This window comes from Dendrobates tinctorius, unplaced genomic scaffold, assembly GCF_039654945.1.
Source record: "Dendrobates tinctorius isolate UK_male_01 unplaced genomic scaffold, ASM3965494v1 ptg000133l, whole genome shotgun sequence".
Lineage (NCBI taxonomy): Eukaryota > Metazoa > Chordata > Amphibia > Anura > Dendrobatidae > Dendrobates > Dendrobates tinctorius.
The window spans coordinates 23,095,460-23,112,509 of record NW_027361801.1 but is presented as its reverse complement, the minus strand read 5'-3'; the positions used below and the strand labels follow the sequence as shown (position 1 = coordinate 23,112,509).

Here is a 17,050-nt window from a genome sequence, read left to right as displayed (position 1 = left end):
TTAATACATTTTGCACATTTTGTGCATATTGATGCGTTTTTTTTGCGCAAAAAAAAAACGCTTTGCAGTAAAAAACGCAGCATGTCTGGAAATGCGCGGAAAAAAACAAGCGTTTTCTGTGAAGGAGTCCTATTTTTATGCAGATATTTTCTGCATGCGTGTGCACATAGCCTTAGTGTTGGTGAAAATGCTCTGTGTGCAGAGCTGTTGCACAGTAAAAAAAAATGTTTTCTGTGATAAACGTGATACAGCAGGCTAGATCAGAGTTTGAAATTGGAGCATATCTTTTTTGTTATGCAGACCTCATCTACACTGAAACAATTCTTTCTTCTGTTACTGATACAGCATGCCACTTTACTTTGTCATTTAGTGCCACTGAAATTCAGCTGTGTGCAAAGCTGGTGTAGAGTAAAAAAATCTAATTTTTTGATGCTAATACTGTGCTCCTACCACATTGTCTGATCAGCATGACTGGAAAAAAAGTGAGGATGTGGTGGAAGGGGGATTAGGCTTGTTGTTAAAGGTGTACGTTGGGTAGGGGAAATTGTCCTACACAAACACAGCTGATGACTTCTGTTACTGCACTGGCTACTCCACTAACTTTCTTTGGCAGCCATACAGTGGTACGCCTTGTTGATGAGGCCCACTCGACTGGATTGAAAGTTGCCTCTCCTCCTCTCTTCCTCCAACTCAACATCACACATAGTACAGTTCACAGAGGTGGCACCCCAATTATTCTTGCATCCCCCGACATCATAACTCTCCAAACACCCAATTGATTGTTAGAAAACACAGATGGATGAGTCTGCAGAGCTGTTAGCACATTCTATGCCATGTTCATCAGAAGTGTACTCCAAAGATTCACAGAGTCAAGAGGAGGAAATATGCACCGATGCCCAATTTTTTTTTTAGCTTGGACCCGCGGCAGGAGGATGTAGGATCTGAGCTGCAGATGTTAACCCCCAGGTGGTAAGGTGACCCTGATGAGGCTCAGATATCTGAGGCTCACATGGTCTGTGCTGTGCTGTCAGGCAGGAAGAGGAGGAGAGTGACTTTCAGGTCGATGAATGTGATAACACACAGAATGATGATGAGGTTGTAGATCCCACTTGGCATGCAGCTGAGGAGGTGGAGGAAGAAGGTAAGAAAGTTACGTTGCACCACATGGCACAGACATGGAGTGATGCAACTTCGACAAGCACTGCAACCTCAGCTACAACTGTGGCTGTGGCAAGCAGCGTTCACAGGTCTGCAGCTCGCAGGGGCGGCAGGGGTTGCTTAGCCTGGGCCTTTTTTGACACTGCAAATGATGATCCAAATCATGTTATCTGCCAACTTTGCAAAAAAGAAAATGCATGGCTCATCTTTCTGCTTACTGGACGTACGAGTCATGAGCTTGAGTTGCACATTAGTGCCTCCTGTTGGTGTAGCTGTTGAATCTGCTGTGCCAACACTTTATTTGTTTCCTGCTGCGCCATTTGCCGCTGTTGACTTCTCAGCTGCTGCTGTTGGACTTGCTTTACTTTGTCCCAATACTGTCTGTCACTGTTTCCTGGCTTACGGCAGACTCTACCCAGGACATACAGTTTGTCCACAGTAGCTATGCGTGTTCCTAGATCGATTCCAGAATACGAAATACCAACTGTGAAGAGTTGACTCACTCAGTGTTTTTCAGAGGTAGACACAGGAAAGCTTCTTAGGTAAATCACCTGCTGGCTAATTATAAGGCAGCATAAACCATGGCAGGGTTTAACAAAATAAACATGACCTTTCTGGCATAACAGGAAAACAAAAGATAAAGTACGCAGTCCTTATGTTGGTGGGATTCACCCAAAGAGGACACCACAAGTCTTCAGGTCTAGCTGGAGCTACCATATGGAGACTTTCCTTTCCAAACACAGCACAGTAAAAAAAAAAAAAAGAGGCTGCACATTTAACTTCCCCAGCCATACCCTTGAGGTGGAGATATGGTAAGTAGGCATCCCGCCCATCTCCCGCCTACTCACTAAAAACTAAACCATTGTAATGGCTGGTTTACCTGTTCAGCACATAGTATGCTGGGGAGAAATGTATAGGTTTCACAACTCGGAAGAAAGCAATCTTCATGACACATATCTCCCCTCACATACAGTGCCAGTGACCATGTCACAATATATTTATATCTTTTTACAAATTATTTGTTTCAGGCTGTTGGGCTGTATATCCACTGGGTTGTATATTCATGTTGCACTTGCACTTTGTTGAAAATCAACTTTCCCCCCCCCCGGTCTACCACCTTATGGCATTTTTACCTTTTCTCACATTTTTATTTAAAATATATACTGCAATGTTACTGTATTCGACTATATAGAGTAATTGATGTTTTCCTAAAGGCCCCTTCTCACACACAGCGATATCGGCATCGAGATCGCTGATTTTGTGATGCCACAGCGATCTCGCCAGCAATATCACTGTGTGTGACATGTATCAGCAACCGGCCCCCCCGCCGGGTATCGCTGATCGCACTCAAACGTCCTGGGCCGTTTTTTGATCGTTGGTCTCCCGCTGGCCAGCACGTATTGCTGCGTGAGACAGCGAGAGACCAACAATCAGCAATGCTGGACGCTGGTTTCCAAGGTAAACAGTGGGTAACTAAGAGCCGCGCGGCTCTTGGATACCCACTGTTTACATTGGATACCAGCTTGCTCACTGGTCCTGATCGCTGGTTGGTCTGTCTATGTGACAGCTCACCAGCGATCAGCTAACTATGTTCCAGCGATCCCATCCATGTCGGGTCGCTGGTGGGATCGATGGGACATGCTTGTAACGGGGCCTTTAGTCCAGCCCTCATGTGCCATGGTAACCATGGCTGACGAATGAACACTGGCAAGCAAGGTATTTAAATGCCACTGTCGGGGTTTGACAGAGTCCTTTACATGATTGAACTCCCAAAGCTGTTGTTGCAGGCAAATATTAGCTGTGAAGCACAATCAGTGTCTTCCCTATATCAAGCATGTACAGCACCTAGCCCACTCTATACAGAAAATCTTACAAACAACCTGTGCTGAAAATATACATCACAGTTGAGTTTAGAGCTGAGCAAATCTGGCAGTGTTTGAATTTGCCATATTATGCAGATTTTACCAGGAAATTTGTTTCACAGATAATTCATTTTCCGTGAAAAGTGTTTAATTTTATGATTATGGCTACGCAGAGATCCCAGAGCACAATAAATATAAGATGTAATAAAAAAAAACAACAAATAATACTTGCCTCACTGCTCACCTCCACTGCTCACTGTGCCCCTTACAGTGCTTGGTGCTTCTTACAGGCACCGCTCGCTGAAACCCCAGTTGCCTTCACGCTATTCTGGAACTTCTCAGACGTTCCTTTACTTGTGTCATATGGTCGCAGCACGTGTCATAACTTGTGATGGGCGAACCCCTGGAGGCTCCGGTCCAGCGGTTTTGGCCGAACATTTAAAGAAGTTTGATTCGTTTATGAGAACAGTAGTCACTAAAGCTACAATCGCAGCACCTCATTCACCTGTGGTTTTCAAAAATGGGGGACCCCATGACATTTTTTTAAATTATTTATCGCTGTGACAAGCGATAAATAGTTTACCTCTAAGCAGAGTCGCCAGTGTTTCTTACGCTGTCATGTACATGAAAGCATGGGAATCACCTTATGCTCAGGATGCCGAACCTGTAACACGGTCTTTCTGGAGAAACCCGTGTTCGGGGTCTGTGCCCGAACAGTAGGTATTCGGTATGGACCTTGAACTTTACTGCTTATATTCTCCCATCACTAGTCATAACATACTATGATGTTATGACTTGTGACCTTACAACGAGCATGCGCAGAGAAATCCATGCGTGTTCATAGCTGGATATCTAAGCCTAGCATGAAGATGCTCAGGAATCCAGTGAGCGACGGTGATAAAAAGAGATGCTGAGGACCATATGGGTAGGTGAGCTAGGGTGAATAGTGAGGTGTTAGTTTTTTTACATTTACAGTTAAGCAAAATAGCATCCAGTCGTCCAACATTTTGCTTAATTCTGGATGAGCAAACATACAAATATGCTGCATTCATATTTTTGTAAAATTTTACTAGAATTCAGTTCCATTCAAATTAATTCACCCTATTCTAGTAGAGATGATTGAATTGATATTATATAAATCTAATTTGTGTCAAATTGTATTACATTTTAGACTCTCAAAATTAGATTTTGGATTTTTTTGCACAATCTTTTTTGGAAAAGGGGAATAATTGCTGTTTAAAAATACAAAAGAAAATCCCCGCAGTCTACTTCACAAACATTTTTTTTGCCCATCTGGTCTACCAGTCAAATTTTACATCTCTATACGCCATACAGGCAGGTGAACAAAAAAAAGTCCAATTATGTTGATCAACGTTTGATCAGAATTTTGTCTGAGTGGAGTTTATCCACCTTCTCCATTATGTCAGTCCATGAAAATGGCATCCTCTGATTTTTTTCATGGACTCATAGACCTGAATGGGTGAGTGTTATCTGAATCTTGGGGCCAAATATATGCTGTGATTTTTTTTTTTTTTCTTTTTTTGGACGGCGCAGTCTGAGTGAAAATTTGGACATGTGCACAGCCCATTAAAATAAAATGGGTGCGAGTGAAATACAGCAAAATCATGCATAGCACTCATCTGATTAAAATGGTCATGTACACAAGCCCTATTAATGCAGCACCTCTGGCTCTGCTCCAGGTCTTTGGCAGGAATATCCCATAGTGAGAGATCTGTCAGCATACCAGCAATTAAGGCCAGGGTCACACTTGCGAGTGCAATGTGAGAAACTTGTGTGAAGGGCCTGTCACACTAAGGGATATCGCTAGCAATATCGCTATAACGTCACTGGTTTTTGTGACGTTATAGCGATCTTGCTAGCGATATCACTATGTCTGAAACTTACCTCCGACCGCTCCTCCACTGGTTATCGCTGATCGCGCGAGAACGTCCTGGACCGTTTCTCGTCGTCAGCTTCCTGCTGGGCTTCCTGCTGTGGAGACGAGCGACGCGTGGACGCGGGCAGGAGGACGTCAGGTCTGACAGGTAAGTAACGACCCCCGACCCCTGCGATGTCGCTGGTGAGATCTGCCTGTGTGGCAGCTCACCAGCGACCACTTAGCGATGCACCAGCGATCCTGACAGTGTCATATCGCTGGTCGGGATCGCTGGTGCATCGCTAAGTGTGACAGTACCTTTAGTCTCTCGCTTCAATATCCGTCACTGCCGCCAGCCCTCGGGACCGGAGTGTGCAGCTGCAGGTCTTTCTATGCAGCTGAACTGTAATAATCTCTTCTCTGGCTAGGATGTTCGCCAGATATGCTAACTTTATTTTCTCTGTAACCACAGAGAATTTCAGTGAAAAATATATCTGGCTGCAATTGTGCAGCCGGGCACTGATTCATGCTGCCTGCATTTTGGGTGACATTAATGAAGTGACAAGTTCCGTTATACTTTCAAGGATTATGAAAAGCTGCAATGTGGTCTGCTGGAATATGTGCTTTGAACCTCCATGTGAGGGTATGCGCACACGCTGCAGATTCTGCTGCGGATCTGCAGCGGTTTTGGCCCTGCGGATCCGCAGCAGAATTAGCTGCGTTGTACAGTACCATTATATCCTATGGAAAATGGAAATTTCCTATCCGCAGAAAGAATTGACACGTCATTCTTTTCTGCGGATTCCGCTGCGGTTTGCCATCTCCTCCATTGTGTAGAGATGATAAACCACAGGGCAAAACCGCAGAGCAATCCGCAGATAAACCGCAGGTCTTTTGACTTTGCAAAATCCGTGCGGAAAAATCCGCAGACCAATCCGCAGCATGTGCACATAGCCTAACAACTTGCAATTACAGATATACATAAGGATCTAGTGCTATATCACTTGGAAATGTCTAGGATGGACAGTTATTTAGCTCCTATTATCTGCAACCTCAAAGTGAATGATATACAGTATGTATGGTAGTGATAAGGGAGCATACTCGGTAATGCTGGTTACTCGCCCGAGCATCACTGTACTCGTGGTACTCGGCGAGCACCGAGTATTTCCGGGATTATTCGGTGGGCGCTCTGGTCCCCCCTGCATATTTGGCGCTCTTTAGAGCACCAATCAACAAGCAGGGATTGTCTGCCATGTACTGTAATGCTGCAGCCATCTTGGTTGTGGTATTACAGTGATTGGCTGACTCCTTATGGATAAGATATTTTTCAGACTTACTGTGCGCTGCTTGACAAAGTTCAGTAGTACAGGATGAAAGGTTTTAACTGTTTGGCTAGTTTCACACTTGCTTTTTTTTGCAGCGCGTTTTTCCCGCAAAAAAACGCATTAAAAAAACGCATACAAATGCATACAAACGCTGCGTTTTTTTCAAGCATTTTTATGCGCATGCAGGAAAAAAACGCAGCGTTTTTGCGCGTTTGTATGCGTTTTTTGTGCGTTTGCGTTTTTTTACAGATTTTGGAAAAACCCCACAAAAAAGAAAAAACAACCATTCAACAACACACAAGACCAATGGGACTTCATTGTGGGTGTGGTATGTTAATATATAGACCCTGTCTACAGTATTCTTCACATTTGCTTGATTCTTCTCGTGACCATGGATCTGCGCTGGAAGAGTTTTCACTTCAACTTGGATTTGGACATCGCGATGGCTCAGGCGTATGCAGTTGCTTGCCATGAACAAAGGAAGAGAGAGAGGCAGCGAAGACGGCGGCGTATGTGGATACATCTGATTGTTGAACTCCGGGAGAGCCGTGGGGCATACCACACCCTCTACAGCGAGCTCCAGTCAAACCCGGAGAAATTTACAGATTATATCCGGATGTCCCACGAAAGTTTCATGGATTTGCTTGCTCGTGTCCAACAATCCATCCGGAGACAGGACACACAGCTTCGTCGTGCGATTCCTCCTGAGGAACGGCTACTGGTGACATTACGGTATGTTTTAAAAACCAAGGGGTGCGGTCTGATGGTTTTTTTTTAAATTTAGTATTCAAAACCTTGGGTAATTAGTTTTCGTGAATGTACTAATATTTTATTTTATAGTTTTTTAAAATAATATACATAAATATTAATTTTACTTCTTTGTCTGTTCACAGATTCCTGGCGACTGGAGAAACCCTATCTTCACTACACTTCCAGTACCGTATTGGAATCTCTACCTTGTCTGGAATTGTTGCTGACACCTGCCGGGCTCTCTGGAATGTTCTTTGTCCAGAATTTATGCCCCTGCCCACTGCTGAAAAGTGGATGGAAATTGCTGACAAATTCTGGACAGTATGCAATTTTCCCAACTGTTTGGGAGCTGTTGATGGTAAACACATACGGATCATCAAACCCCAAAGAACGGGATCTGAGTACTATAATTACAAAAAGTACTTTTCAATAGTACTCATTGCGATTGCGGATGCCGGATGTATGTTTGTAGCAGTGGACATTGGAGCATTTGGCCGTGGTAATGACTCACAGGCTTTTAAAAACTCAGACATGGGCCGGAGGTTGTATGGCAACCAATTTAATTTCCCTATGCCACGGCCTCTTCCTCACATCGAAGCTCCGCCACTGCCCTTTGTAATGGTTGGCGATGAGGCTTTTCAAATGTGCGGAAACTTACTGAAACCCTACTCCAGCCGGGACTTGGACCACACCAAAAAAATATTTAATTACAGGCTGACCAGGGCCAGAAGAACTGTCGAGTGTGCTTTTGGGATTCTTGTCTCCAGATGGCGAATTCTTGGCACGGCCATTAATCTTAAACTTGAAACAGTCGATGAGGTGGTGAAGGCCTGTGTGGTTCTACATAACTTTGTTATGGCTAAAGAGCACCCGACCTTTGAACTGGACGATGATGCTCCTAACCCATTGCCTGAATTCACTCAGCACACTCTCAGGTCATCCGTTGAAGTTGGCCAAATGAGGGACCAATTTGCGGCCTACTTTATTTCTGATGTAGGACGGGTGCACTGGCAAGATGAAATGGTGTAATGTTTTTGTTTGTTTATGGTAATAAAAAACCTTATTTGATACCATTACTGAGTGCACTATATTTTTTAAACTCCAATTAAATAAAAAACTTCCCATGTATAACTGAATTTTTTGATGTTCACACACCTGGGCAGGTAAATACACATATGAGTTAAAATGCAGCATTGATAGTCTGCGTGAAATATATTGGAACGAGCAAAGCTGCAGGCCATGAATCAGGAAACCAATTTTTTTCAAGAGAAAATTGTGCAACTAGTTGAAAAAAAAGTATGTGATTTTCTCAAAACACAACCCTCAAAACCCAACCCCAATGAAAGTCCATGGGGAATACAAGTCAGCATTGAGTGGATGAATGTAATCTGCTCCATTCCAACTTACAAGTTATTACACTAGGCCTTGGAATGACTATACTAGGCCGTGGTATTTCAAATATGAGTATAGTAGGCCTTTGGCCTACTAGTATAGTCATATGTGAAATACCACGGCCTAGTATAGTCATACCAAGGCCTACTCGATTTTTACCAACTAGGATCTTGTTTCACGAAAAACAAACTGGTGAAACTTGACAAGTTTCAACAGTTTGTTTTTCATGAAACCAGATTCTAGTTGGTAAAACTAGAGTTATTACACTAGGCCTTGGAATGACTACACTAGGCCGTGGTATTTCAAATATGAATATAGTAGGCCTTGGGGCTAGTAGTATAGTAATATGTGAAATACCACGGCCTAGTATAGTCATACCAAGGCCTACTGTAATAACTCGATTTTTAACAACTAGCATCTTGTTTCACAAAAAACAAACTGGTGAAACTAGAAAGAAACTTATTTTTAAGACAAGTTTCAACAGTTTGTTTTTCATGAAACCAGATCCAAGTTGGTAAAACTCGAGTTATTACACTAGGCCTTGGTATGACTATACTAGTCCGTGTTATTTCACATATGACTATACTAGGCCTTGGGTTGGTTTTTAACATGTATTTACCCATCAGTGTGTGTGAGCGGCGCAAACAACATTAATGAAACTTTGTAATGGTGAACCACAAATGTAAATTTATTTTTAATCACAAAAATAAACCAAAAAATTATTTTTTCCGGCGTTTGGGGGAAGATGGTTTCAATTTGGGGGTGTGCAGGGAATATGCAACACTTGCAGTTGAAGACGGTGTTTGAGGGGAAGGGGCAACAAAACTTGTGGGGGAAGGTAGTCCAGTTAAGGGAATTAAACTAGGAACACTTGGAGGAGAGGAAATCTGTTCAGGTACATTAGTTGTAATGGCATGTCGCCGTAGGCTTGTGTGCCTGGACCGACTTTGGCCCAATGCCCGCCTTGATAGATTTCGCCTTGAACTAGGGGCAAATATTGAATGTAGGTCCCCCGTCTGCTGGTGTGGCTGCTGCTGCTGCTGAGGTGGCTGCTGCTGCTGCTGAGGTGGCGGCTGCTGCTGAGGTGGCTGCTGCTGCTGCTGAGGTGGCTGCTGCTGAGGTGGTTGCTGCTGCTGCTGAGGTGGCTGCTGCTGCTGCTGAGGTGGCTGCTGCTGCTGAGGTGGCTGCTGCTGAGGTGGCTGCTGCTGCTGAGGTGGCTGCTGCTGCTGCTCTTCGTTGGCAGTGCTCGTCCTTGCAGGAGGACTGGTGGCGGCAGTGATGGTCCAGGTTTGCAGAGTGGTGGTGGCAGGGCTACTACATGTTGTTGTAGCGGCAGGGCTGTTCCATGTTTGCCTAGTGGTGGCTGAGCTCCACGCATGCATGGGAGTGGCGGTGGTGCTCCAGACAGGAGCAGCGCTTGCCATGGTGGTGTCGGTGAAGTGACCAGCTGCACTCAGACTTGTGGTGGTGTAACGGTGGGTGTCCTGGCTTTGAATAGAGGTGTCCGTGCAGTGGTATGCAGCACAAGTCGGTAGTGAGGTGAAGCGAGTCAATGGTGGCACAGGTGGAAATGACACCACTGACTGCTGACCGTACCGATTATGCTGCATAGCCTGCAAGAAAGCATTGTTGCAGGCCTGCAGCACATTCAGCTGTTGCTCAGGACTAAGGTGTTCCGCCATGCCCTTTTCAATCTTACTAAAAAAATGGTGTGCTGGTCTGTTGAGGTCGGCCTCCAGACGGTCAAGGCGCTGTTCTACAGAATTGAAGCGGTGTTCAAAGTGGTTAAAACCACGTTCCATGAGTGCAAAACCGCTTTCAACTCTGTCGGACAGTGACTTGAGGCTGGAATTAAAGGCCTCGCTCAAATGCATAAACTCGGGCAAGACATTCCTGTCCAAGGCCCTCTGCCGCTGGCGGGTAGTGCCCGCATAACCAGTGGCAGAGACCTGGGACAGGGGAACACCTGATGGCCCAGCTTCCTGGTCACCAGCTGTGTGTGTGGTTGACCTGCAAGGTGCTTCCTGGCTGTCGGATGGCTGGGACGGGTCAGAGGACGTCCGAGGAAGGACCGCTCCAGGGCCAGGTTGCAGGGTGCTGCTCCAGGTGCTGTGGAAGAAAGGAAAATCATTACTACCATGCCTTTACAAGAAGCATCAGCTGTGGATTAGAAAAACACAGATTAATAAAAATAAAAACCCAAAATTTAAAATACTTACGATCTCGTGGCAAGGACCGGTCTTAGGAACTGCAACGCGTGATAGTGACGGTATCGAGTTCTGGTCCTTGACGCAGATCCACTGCGAACCTGGCCCTCAGCACGAACATCACTGTTGAAGCGGTCCTTGATCGAACGCCAACGTGTTCGGACTTTGTCCACTGTTGTTAAAAAAAAAACAGTGCCGTCAAGGACAACAGTCACTGCGGCACAATATAGCAATACAATACTCAAAGCAGTCACTGTAGACCCCGATGACACTGTTGGGTTTCCTGCTAGAATACACCTAGCACGAAACCCAACAGTGCCGTCAAGGACAACAGTCACTGCGGCACAATGTAGCAATACAATACTCAAAGCAGTCACTGTAGACCCCGATGACACTGTTGGGTTTCCTGCTAGAATACACCTAGCACGAAACCCAACAGTGCCGTCAAGGACAACAGTCACTGCGGCACAATGTAGCAATACAATACTCAAAGCAGTCACTGTAGACCCCGATGACACTGTTGGGTTTCCTGCTAGAATACACCTAGCACGAAACCCAACAGTGCCGTCAAGGACAACAGTCACTGCGGCACAATGTAGCAATACAATACTCAAAGCAGTCACTGTAGACCCCGATGACACTGTTGGGTTTCCTGCTAGAATACACCTAGCACGAAACCCAACAGTGCCGTCAAGGACAACAGTCACTCCGTCACAATGTAGCAATACAATACTCAAAGCAGTCACTGTAGACCCCGATGACACTGTTGGGTTTCCTGCTAGAATATGCCTAGCACGAAACCCAACAGTGCCGTCAAGGACAACAGTCACTGCGGCACAATACAGAGCAGGGAAATACTCACTAAACGCCTTTTTGGAGGATGCTGTGGCGCTGTCCCAGCCATCCATCAACGCTGCGGCCACCTCATTCCATAGCCGCCGGGTCACCACAATGTCCTTGTGCAGACGGTCACGGCTGTCCCACAACGGCGAACGCTCCTGGACCAGGCTGATGAGCTGCTCATTATCCAGGTAGACGTCTTCATCCCGTTGTGGAACCTAGACAAAACACATTCATTAGAATAATCAAATTTAAATTGAATAAAAAGTTACAAAAAAAGAAACATAAAAAAGAGTAAAAATAGAAGATAAAAAATAAAGAACATTACAAATCATTTGATACATACCTTCCGTATCACCACCGGGACTTGGCTTCGCTGCTCCTGCTCTTCGCCCTCACTAGTCCCGTCCGCAGAAGAAGATGATGATGACGATGTCTTAAAAAAGTTGAAAAAAACGTAAGAGATTTGGAGAAGCAGCAGATATACTTACCAGATGCACGAAAATAATCACCTCACGGTCTGCTTGCGCCAATTCCTGCCGCGATGGGGAATACTCGGATTCTGAAGACATACTGCATGTAAAAATAATAAAAATCATTAGTACATACATAATTTAAAAGGACAGGCATATAATGTAATATACTCACATTCTTCGCTGATAGAAGATGGTTTCCTTGTTGACTGTCTGCTCTCCAATCTGTCAGTGTAGTAGTGGCAGAGTTTTGGCAGGCACCTCCTTTATATAGACTTTTTTTTTTTACTTTAGAAGATTATAACTAGTACAACAAGTGGACACTACCAAAAAAACGCAGCGCTAAAAAAACGCATACATGAGCATGCCAGTGCGCACGTATGCGCATCCATAGGCTATAATGGCCATTTTTAGCGCAAAACGTGCGCATACGTGCGCATGCGCTTTTTTGCAGGGCCAAAAAATGCAACATGCTGCGTCTGTAAAATACAAACGCACACCCCAAAAAAACGCAGTGCATGAAAATCGCATACGTGCGCTTGCCAGCGCGCAGGTATGCGCACCCATGTTAAATATAGGGGAAAAAACGCATGCGCACGTATGCGTTTTTTTCCAGCGCAAAAAAACGCAAATGTGAAACCAGCCTAATTCCCAACGCGTTTCGAAGTTTCTATTACTTCTTCCTCAGGGGATGACATGAGGAAGAAGTAATAGAAACTTCGAAACGCGTTGGGAATTAAACAGTTAAAACATTGCATCCTGTACTACTGAACTTTGTCAAGCAGCGCACAGTAAGTCCGAAAAATATCTTATCCATAAGGATTCACATTGGCGGTCACCGAGTGGACCTTCGGGCGTGCAGCAGCTGACAGTCGAATTATGCGCTTTTATCTCCCCTGGAAAAGGTGAGTAAATTTCTTATCATTTTATTCCTAACACCACCCGGATAAGACCCTATTGCGCTTTCTCATTTCCTCAGCCTCTCATATAGTGATTGGCTGACAGCACAACGTCATCAGGTCTATATGAGACCTGCCATCGCCCTGCTTGTCACAGTCACCTCTGGAATCAGACAGTGTAGGGAGAGTTGCTGTTGAGACAGGGTCAGATTTTGGGGTTTATAAGTTAGTGTGGGTATACCATATTAGAATACACAAATCCAGCTTAATCAACAGTCCTTCAAAGGACTAATTATGGGGTATATAGATTGCAGTGCTAGGTAGGCAGGGAGTGTCCGTGGGTATATACAGGGTGGTCCATTTATATGGCTACACCTAAATAAACTGTCAATGGTTGGTGATATCAACTTCCTGTTTGTGGCACATTAGTATATGTGAGGGGGGAAACTTTTCAAGATGGGTGGTGACCATAGCAGCCCTTTTGAAGTCAGACATTTTGGATCCAACATCATTTTTTCAATGGAAAAGAAGCAAAAAATACAGGCCAGATATTTGAAAGTGGGCTATCTCCAACAGTTGCCTCATCTATCTGTGGGCTACAAAATGTGGCATTTCAGGCCTCCATTCAACTGTTTTTGCTGTGTCTTAACCTAGTTCCATACACTATTGTGCATGAAAAAAAGCAAAAAGTACAGGCCAGATATTTGAAAGTGGGCTATCTCTGACAGACATCTCATCTATCTGTAGGATACAAAATGTGGCATTTCAGGCCTCCATTTAACTGTTTTTGGTGTGTCTTATCCTAGTTTTATACACTATTGTGTATGAAAAAAAAAATACAAGCCAGGTATTTGAAAATGGGCTATCTCCAACAGGCACTGTTATGGGCTTGCAGAACGCACCAAATAATATAAGATGGTATAGGGATGCATTCGCAGCTCGGGGTCCACCGTGCAGAGGTGTTATTTGCTGCTTGGTAATTACAGAGCACTAACTAGACACCGGCGGGTTAACTGCTGACCAAGTGTGTATAGGAGCGAACTCAGTTACCTCACTGAGCCACTGGAAAAAGTGCCAGAGCCTGTTTATCTTCACAGGACTCTGCAGGAGAGTGCTAGTGTTAGGACACAGGACTCTGCCCCAAGGACACACGGTGTTGGAGCCCCTCTAGTCCCACTAGCACTCAGCACTGCAACCGTGATGCGTAGACAGACACTAAAAGAATGCTGTACCTTGTTAGCATTCACAGGGTGCAGCTGAACGTTGCTTACCACATTAAGTGTGTACAGCGCAGCTCTGGCGGATGCCACTAACCAGGGTAAGCTCAAGACTGGAAAGCGCCTAAGACGCGAACGGCGCCGCTCTAACAGATGCTGCAGTACCTGCAGTAGCGTAGTGCCTTAGGTAGCGTGACGCACTAGCGCTAGCATGTGTGAGGAGCTGGGACCACTAGGTAGTGCAACAACTTGGCGCTGACTCTGAGCTCTAAACCCTACCAAATATTCATATCAAAGGGAAGGGGTTTCATAATGCAGCATTCATCACACACATCACTACCAATTACTGTCTATACTAGCGCATGGCCGAGCTGCCATGTGAACCTTTTATAACAGCATCCTTCCGGGACCTTCCTGATGGTCCAATCCGAGCAGGAGAAGGACCTGAGCATGTGACCTCCGATCTCCAATGAGAGATCATCCCACTGGCATGCTCAGTGGATCGAAAGGAGGACTTAGTCCCTGGAGTAGGTCGCTGTTGACCACCAGCATCCATTGCTATAGCTGGACCAGAGGTGGCAGCAGCAACCAAACCCACAGTGCTAGTCTGAGCAGCGCACTGGGATCGACGAGTCTGCTGAGCAGCCTCCTCTGTGGCCAGAGAGGAATGGGAGACCGCCAAAGGCAAGGCTCGGGATTCCTGCTGTGCAGCGACAGGAACCTGACGCTTAACAGACACCTCATCTATCTGTGGGCTACAAAATGTGGCATTTCAGGCCTCCATTCAACTGTTTTTGGTGTATCTTACTCTAGTTATATACACTATTGTGCCATAAAAAATCAAAATCAAATCAAAATCTGTTTTTTTCTACCAACTCTATTCAGCTGTGCACAAACTATTTCAAATTGATTGCTAGACCCCAGTGAGTCTTGTCCTAGTACCATTTTGACTACAGCCCACAAATGGAATCCAGATCGATAGCGGCACCTCTTCTTTACCAGCATGATGAATTAATAGGAGAAGCACATGGTTTTGATGGAGCTGTTTTTTCTTTCCAAAGAAACTAAATAAGATCAATCAGGTGGTTAGCCGCACACGCAATGGAGAAATAGTAAAGATTACAATTCCTTTTTCAAATGAGTTACCATCAACTTCACCAACTTGCTTTCACTTTTTGAACAATATATTCCAAACACTGAAGAAGAAGATGAATATGAAGCAAATAAATTAGAATTATTGTCACCCAAATGATGTTACAGAAGTCAGAACACACAACCTATCTGTGTGACAAGATTTTACCACCAAAGTTTTGAAGTATCTGACTAGTATCATGTTGTGCATTGATGTGAGCAACAAAGTGAAACTGCCCTGGATGTAATGTACAATTTGGATGTGAAAATTGGATCATATGTGTTAGGCGTCAGATTCCTGGCACTGCACAGCGGAAATCCAGAGCCAGACATCCTGGGATCTCCCATTCTTCCTCGACCGCTCCAGGTGTTGCTCAGCAAACACGGCGAGCCAGGCTTGCTGCTCAGACTCGCTCTGATAGCCTGGATGTTGCTGCCACCTCTGGTGCAGCAATGGCAGCGCAACCTGCTTTGCAGGGAACCGCTCCTGAGGCTAAGTCCTCATGCCGTGCTACTGGGCATGCCCGAAACTTGACCTCTCACTGGAGAGCAGGGGTCACATGCTCAGGTCCTGCGTCGGATCTGATTGGTCCTTCCCAAGCTAATGGAAGGTTCCGGAAGTGCATCGCTATAAAAAGCCCGCAGGGCGGCTCAGCGATGCGCTAGTGTAGACTTATCTTGCTATGTGTGTGAATGGTGACGGATGCATGGACTGGTGGCTGACTCATTATGAAACCCCTTCCCTCGGATAATACGATTGGTGACAGAGTGTGTTCTTAGGTCAGCACCAGGTAGTGGCAAGCTTCGCCACAGTGCTCCTTCGCCTACACTAGCGTCCGTCAGTGCCGACGCTTGCGGCTATAGTTGCCGCTGCGCTGCATTAACAGCAGCTATTGGTGTTCGCAGCTGCGATGCCACACGCTGACTCCTGTGACGATAACAGGGCCAACGCCTTTGCATATATTTCTGGCAAGCGACTCTGTGTCTGAACAGAGCGCTCCTAGCGTTCGGGTGATGTTAACCCGTGCGCACTACGTCACCTTCTGGTGCATCTGCCATTACTCAGCAGCGGTCTTACCAACTACCGCACGGTGGACCCCGGGCGGCGAACGCACCTCTTATTATTTTATATCTGGTGCGTTCCGCCGACCATAATATTACACTAGCGCCAGGGTCTGGCTGACAATGGCAGACGTGCAGCAGCTGCAGCGCTACATTCGGCAGCTGGAGAGGAGGTTGGCGGCTATCGAGAGCACCAACTCAGCTGCGAATGCTGTGCTAGCTGCCGCCCAGACGGTCGCTGAGGCCGTCTCACGTGTGCCCACACTCTTGCCCTCGCCGACAATCTCTTCCCTCCCGCTCCCCGATAAGTTTTCGGGTGAAAGCGCCACCTGTAGCGGATTCGTCAGTCAGTGCTCCATTCACCTAGAGTTGCTGGCTGCACGGTTTCCTACAGAGCGGGCTAAGGTGGGCTTCATTGTCTCCTTATTGTCTGGCCGGGCATTGCAGTGGGCCACGCCATTGTGGGAACGTGATGATCCTGTGGTTCAGGGGCCTGCTCAGTTCCTCGCGGCTCTGAAGCAGGTCTTCTTAGGACCACTGGTCACGCACGATACGGCTCTCCAACTGTTGTCATTAACACAAGGGTCACTCTCGGTTAGCCATTATGCTGTCCGGTTTCGGACATTGGCTTCCGAACTGGAGTGGCCAGACAAAGTATTAGTCCCAGTGTTCTGGAGAAGCCTAGCTGAGCACGTCAAGGATGCTCTAGCTACCCGAGATATTCCCACAACTCTGGAGGAATTGATCGCCGTCTCCACCCGTATTGATCTCCGGTTCACGGAGCGCGGGTTGGAGAGGACTCAATCCAGACGTAAAATTAACCTGGCTCCCACCTTTACCGAACCGCTGAGCCATTCC

At 45.9% G+C, this 17,050-nt stretch overlaps 1 protein-coding gene across 1 annotated transcript; it reads right to left on the bottom strand.

The window, feature by feature from the left end:
• Positions 1-1,005: 1,005 nt before the first annotated feature.
• Positions 1,006-12,507, bottom strand: LOC141048188 (uncharacterized). The gene is made up of 4 exons (XM_073543645.1): positions 11,433-12,507; positions 10,583-10,742; positions 9,417-10,472; positions 1,006-1,120 (listed from the first exon to the last, which is right to left on the bottom strand). Exons 1-4 carry the CDS (start codon positions 11,476-11,478, stop codon positions 1,006-1,008), a joined length of 1,377 nt encoding a protein of 458 aa, XP_073399746.1. The 5' UTR covers positions 11,479-12,507.
• Between the last annotated feature and the right edge of the window lie 4,543 nt (positions 12,508-17,050).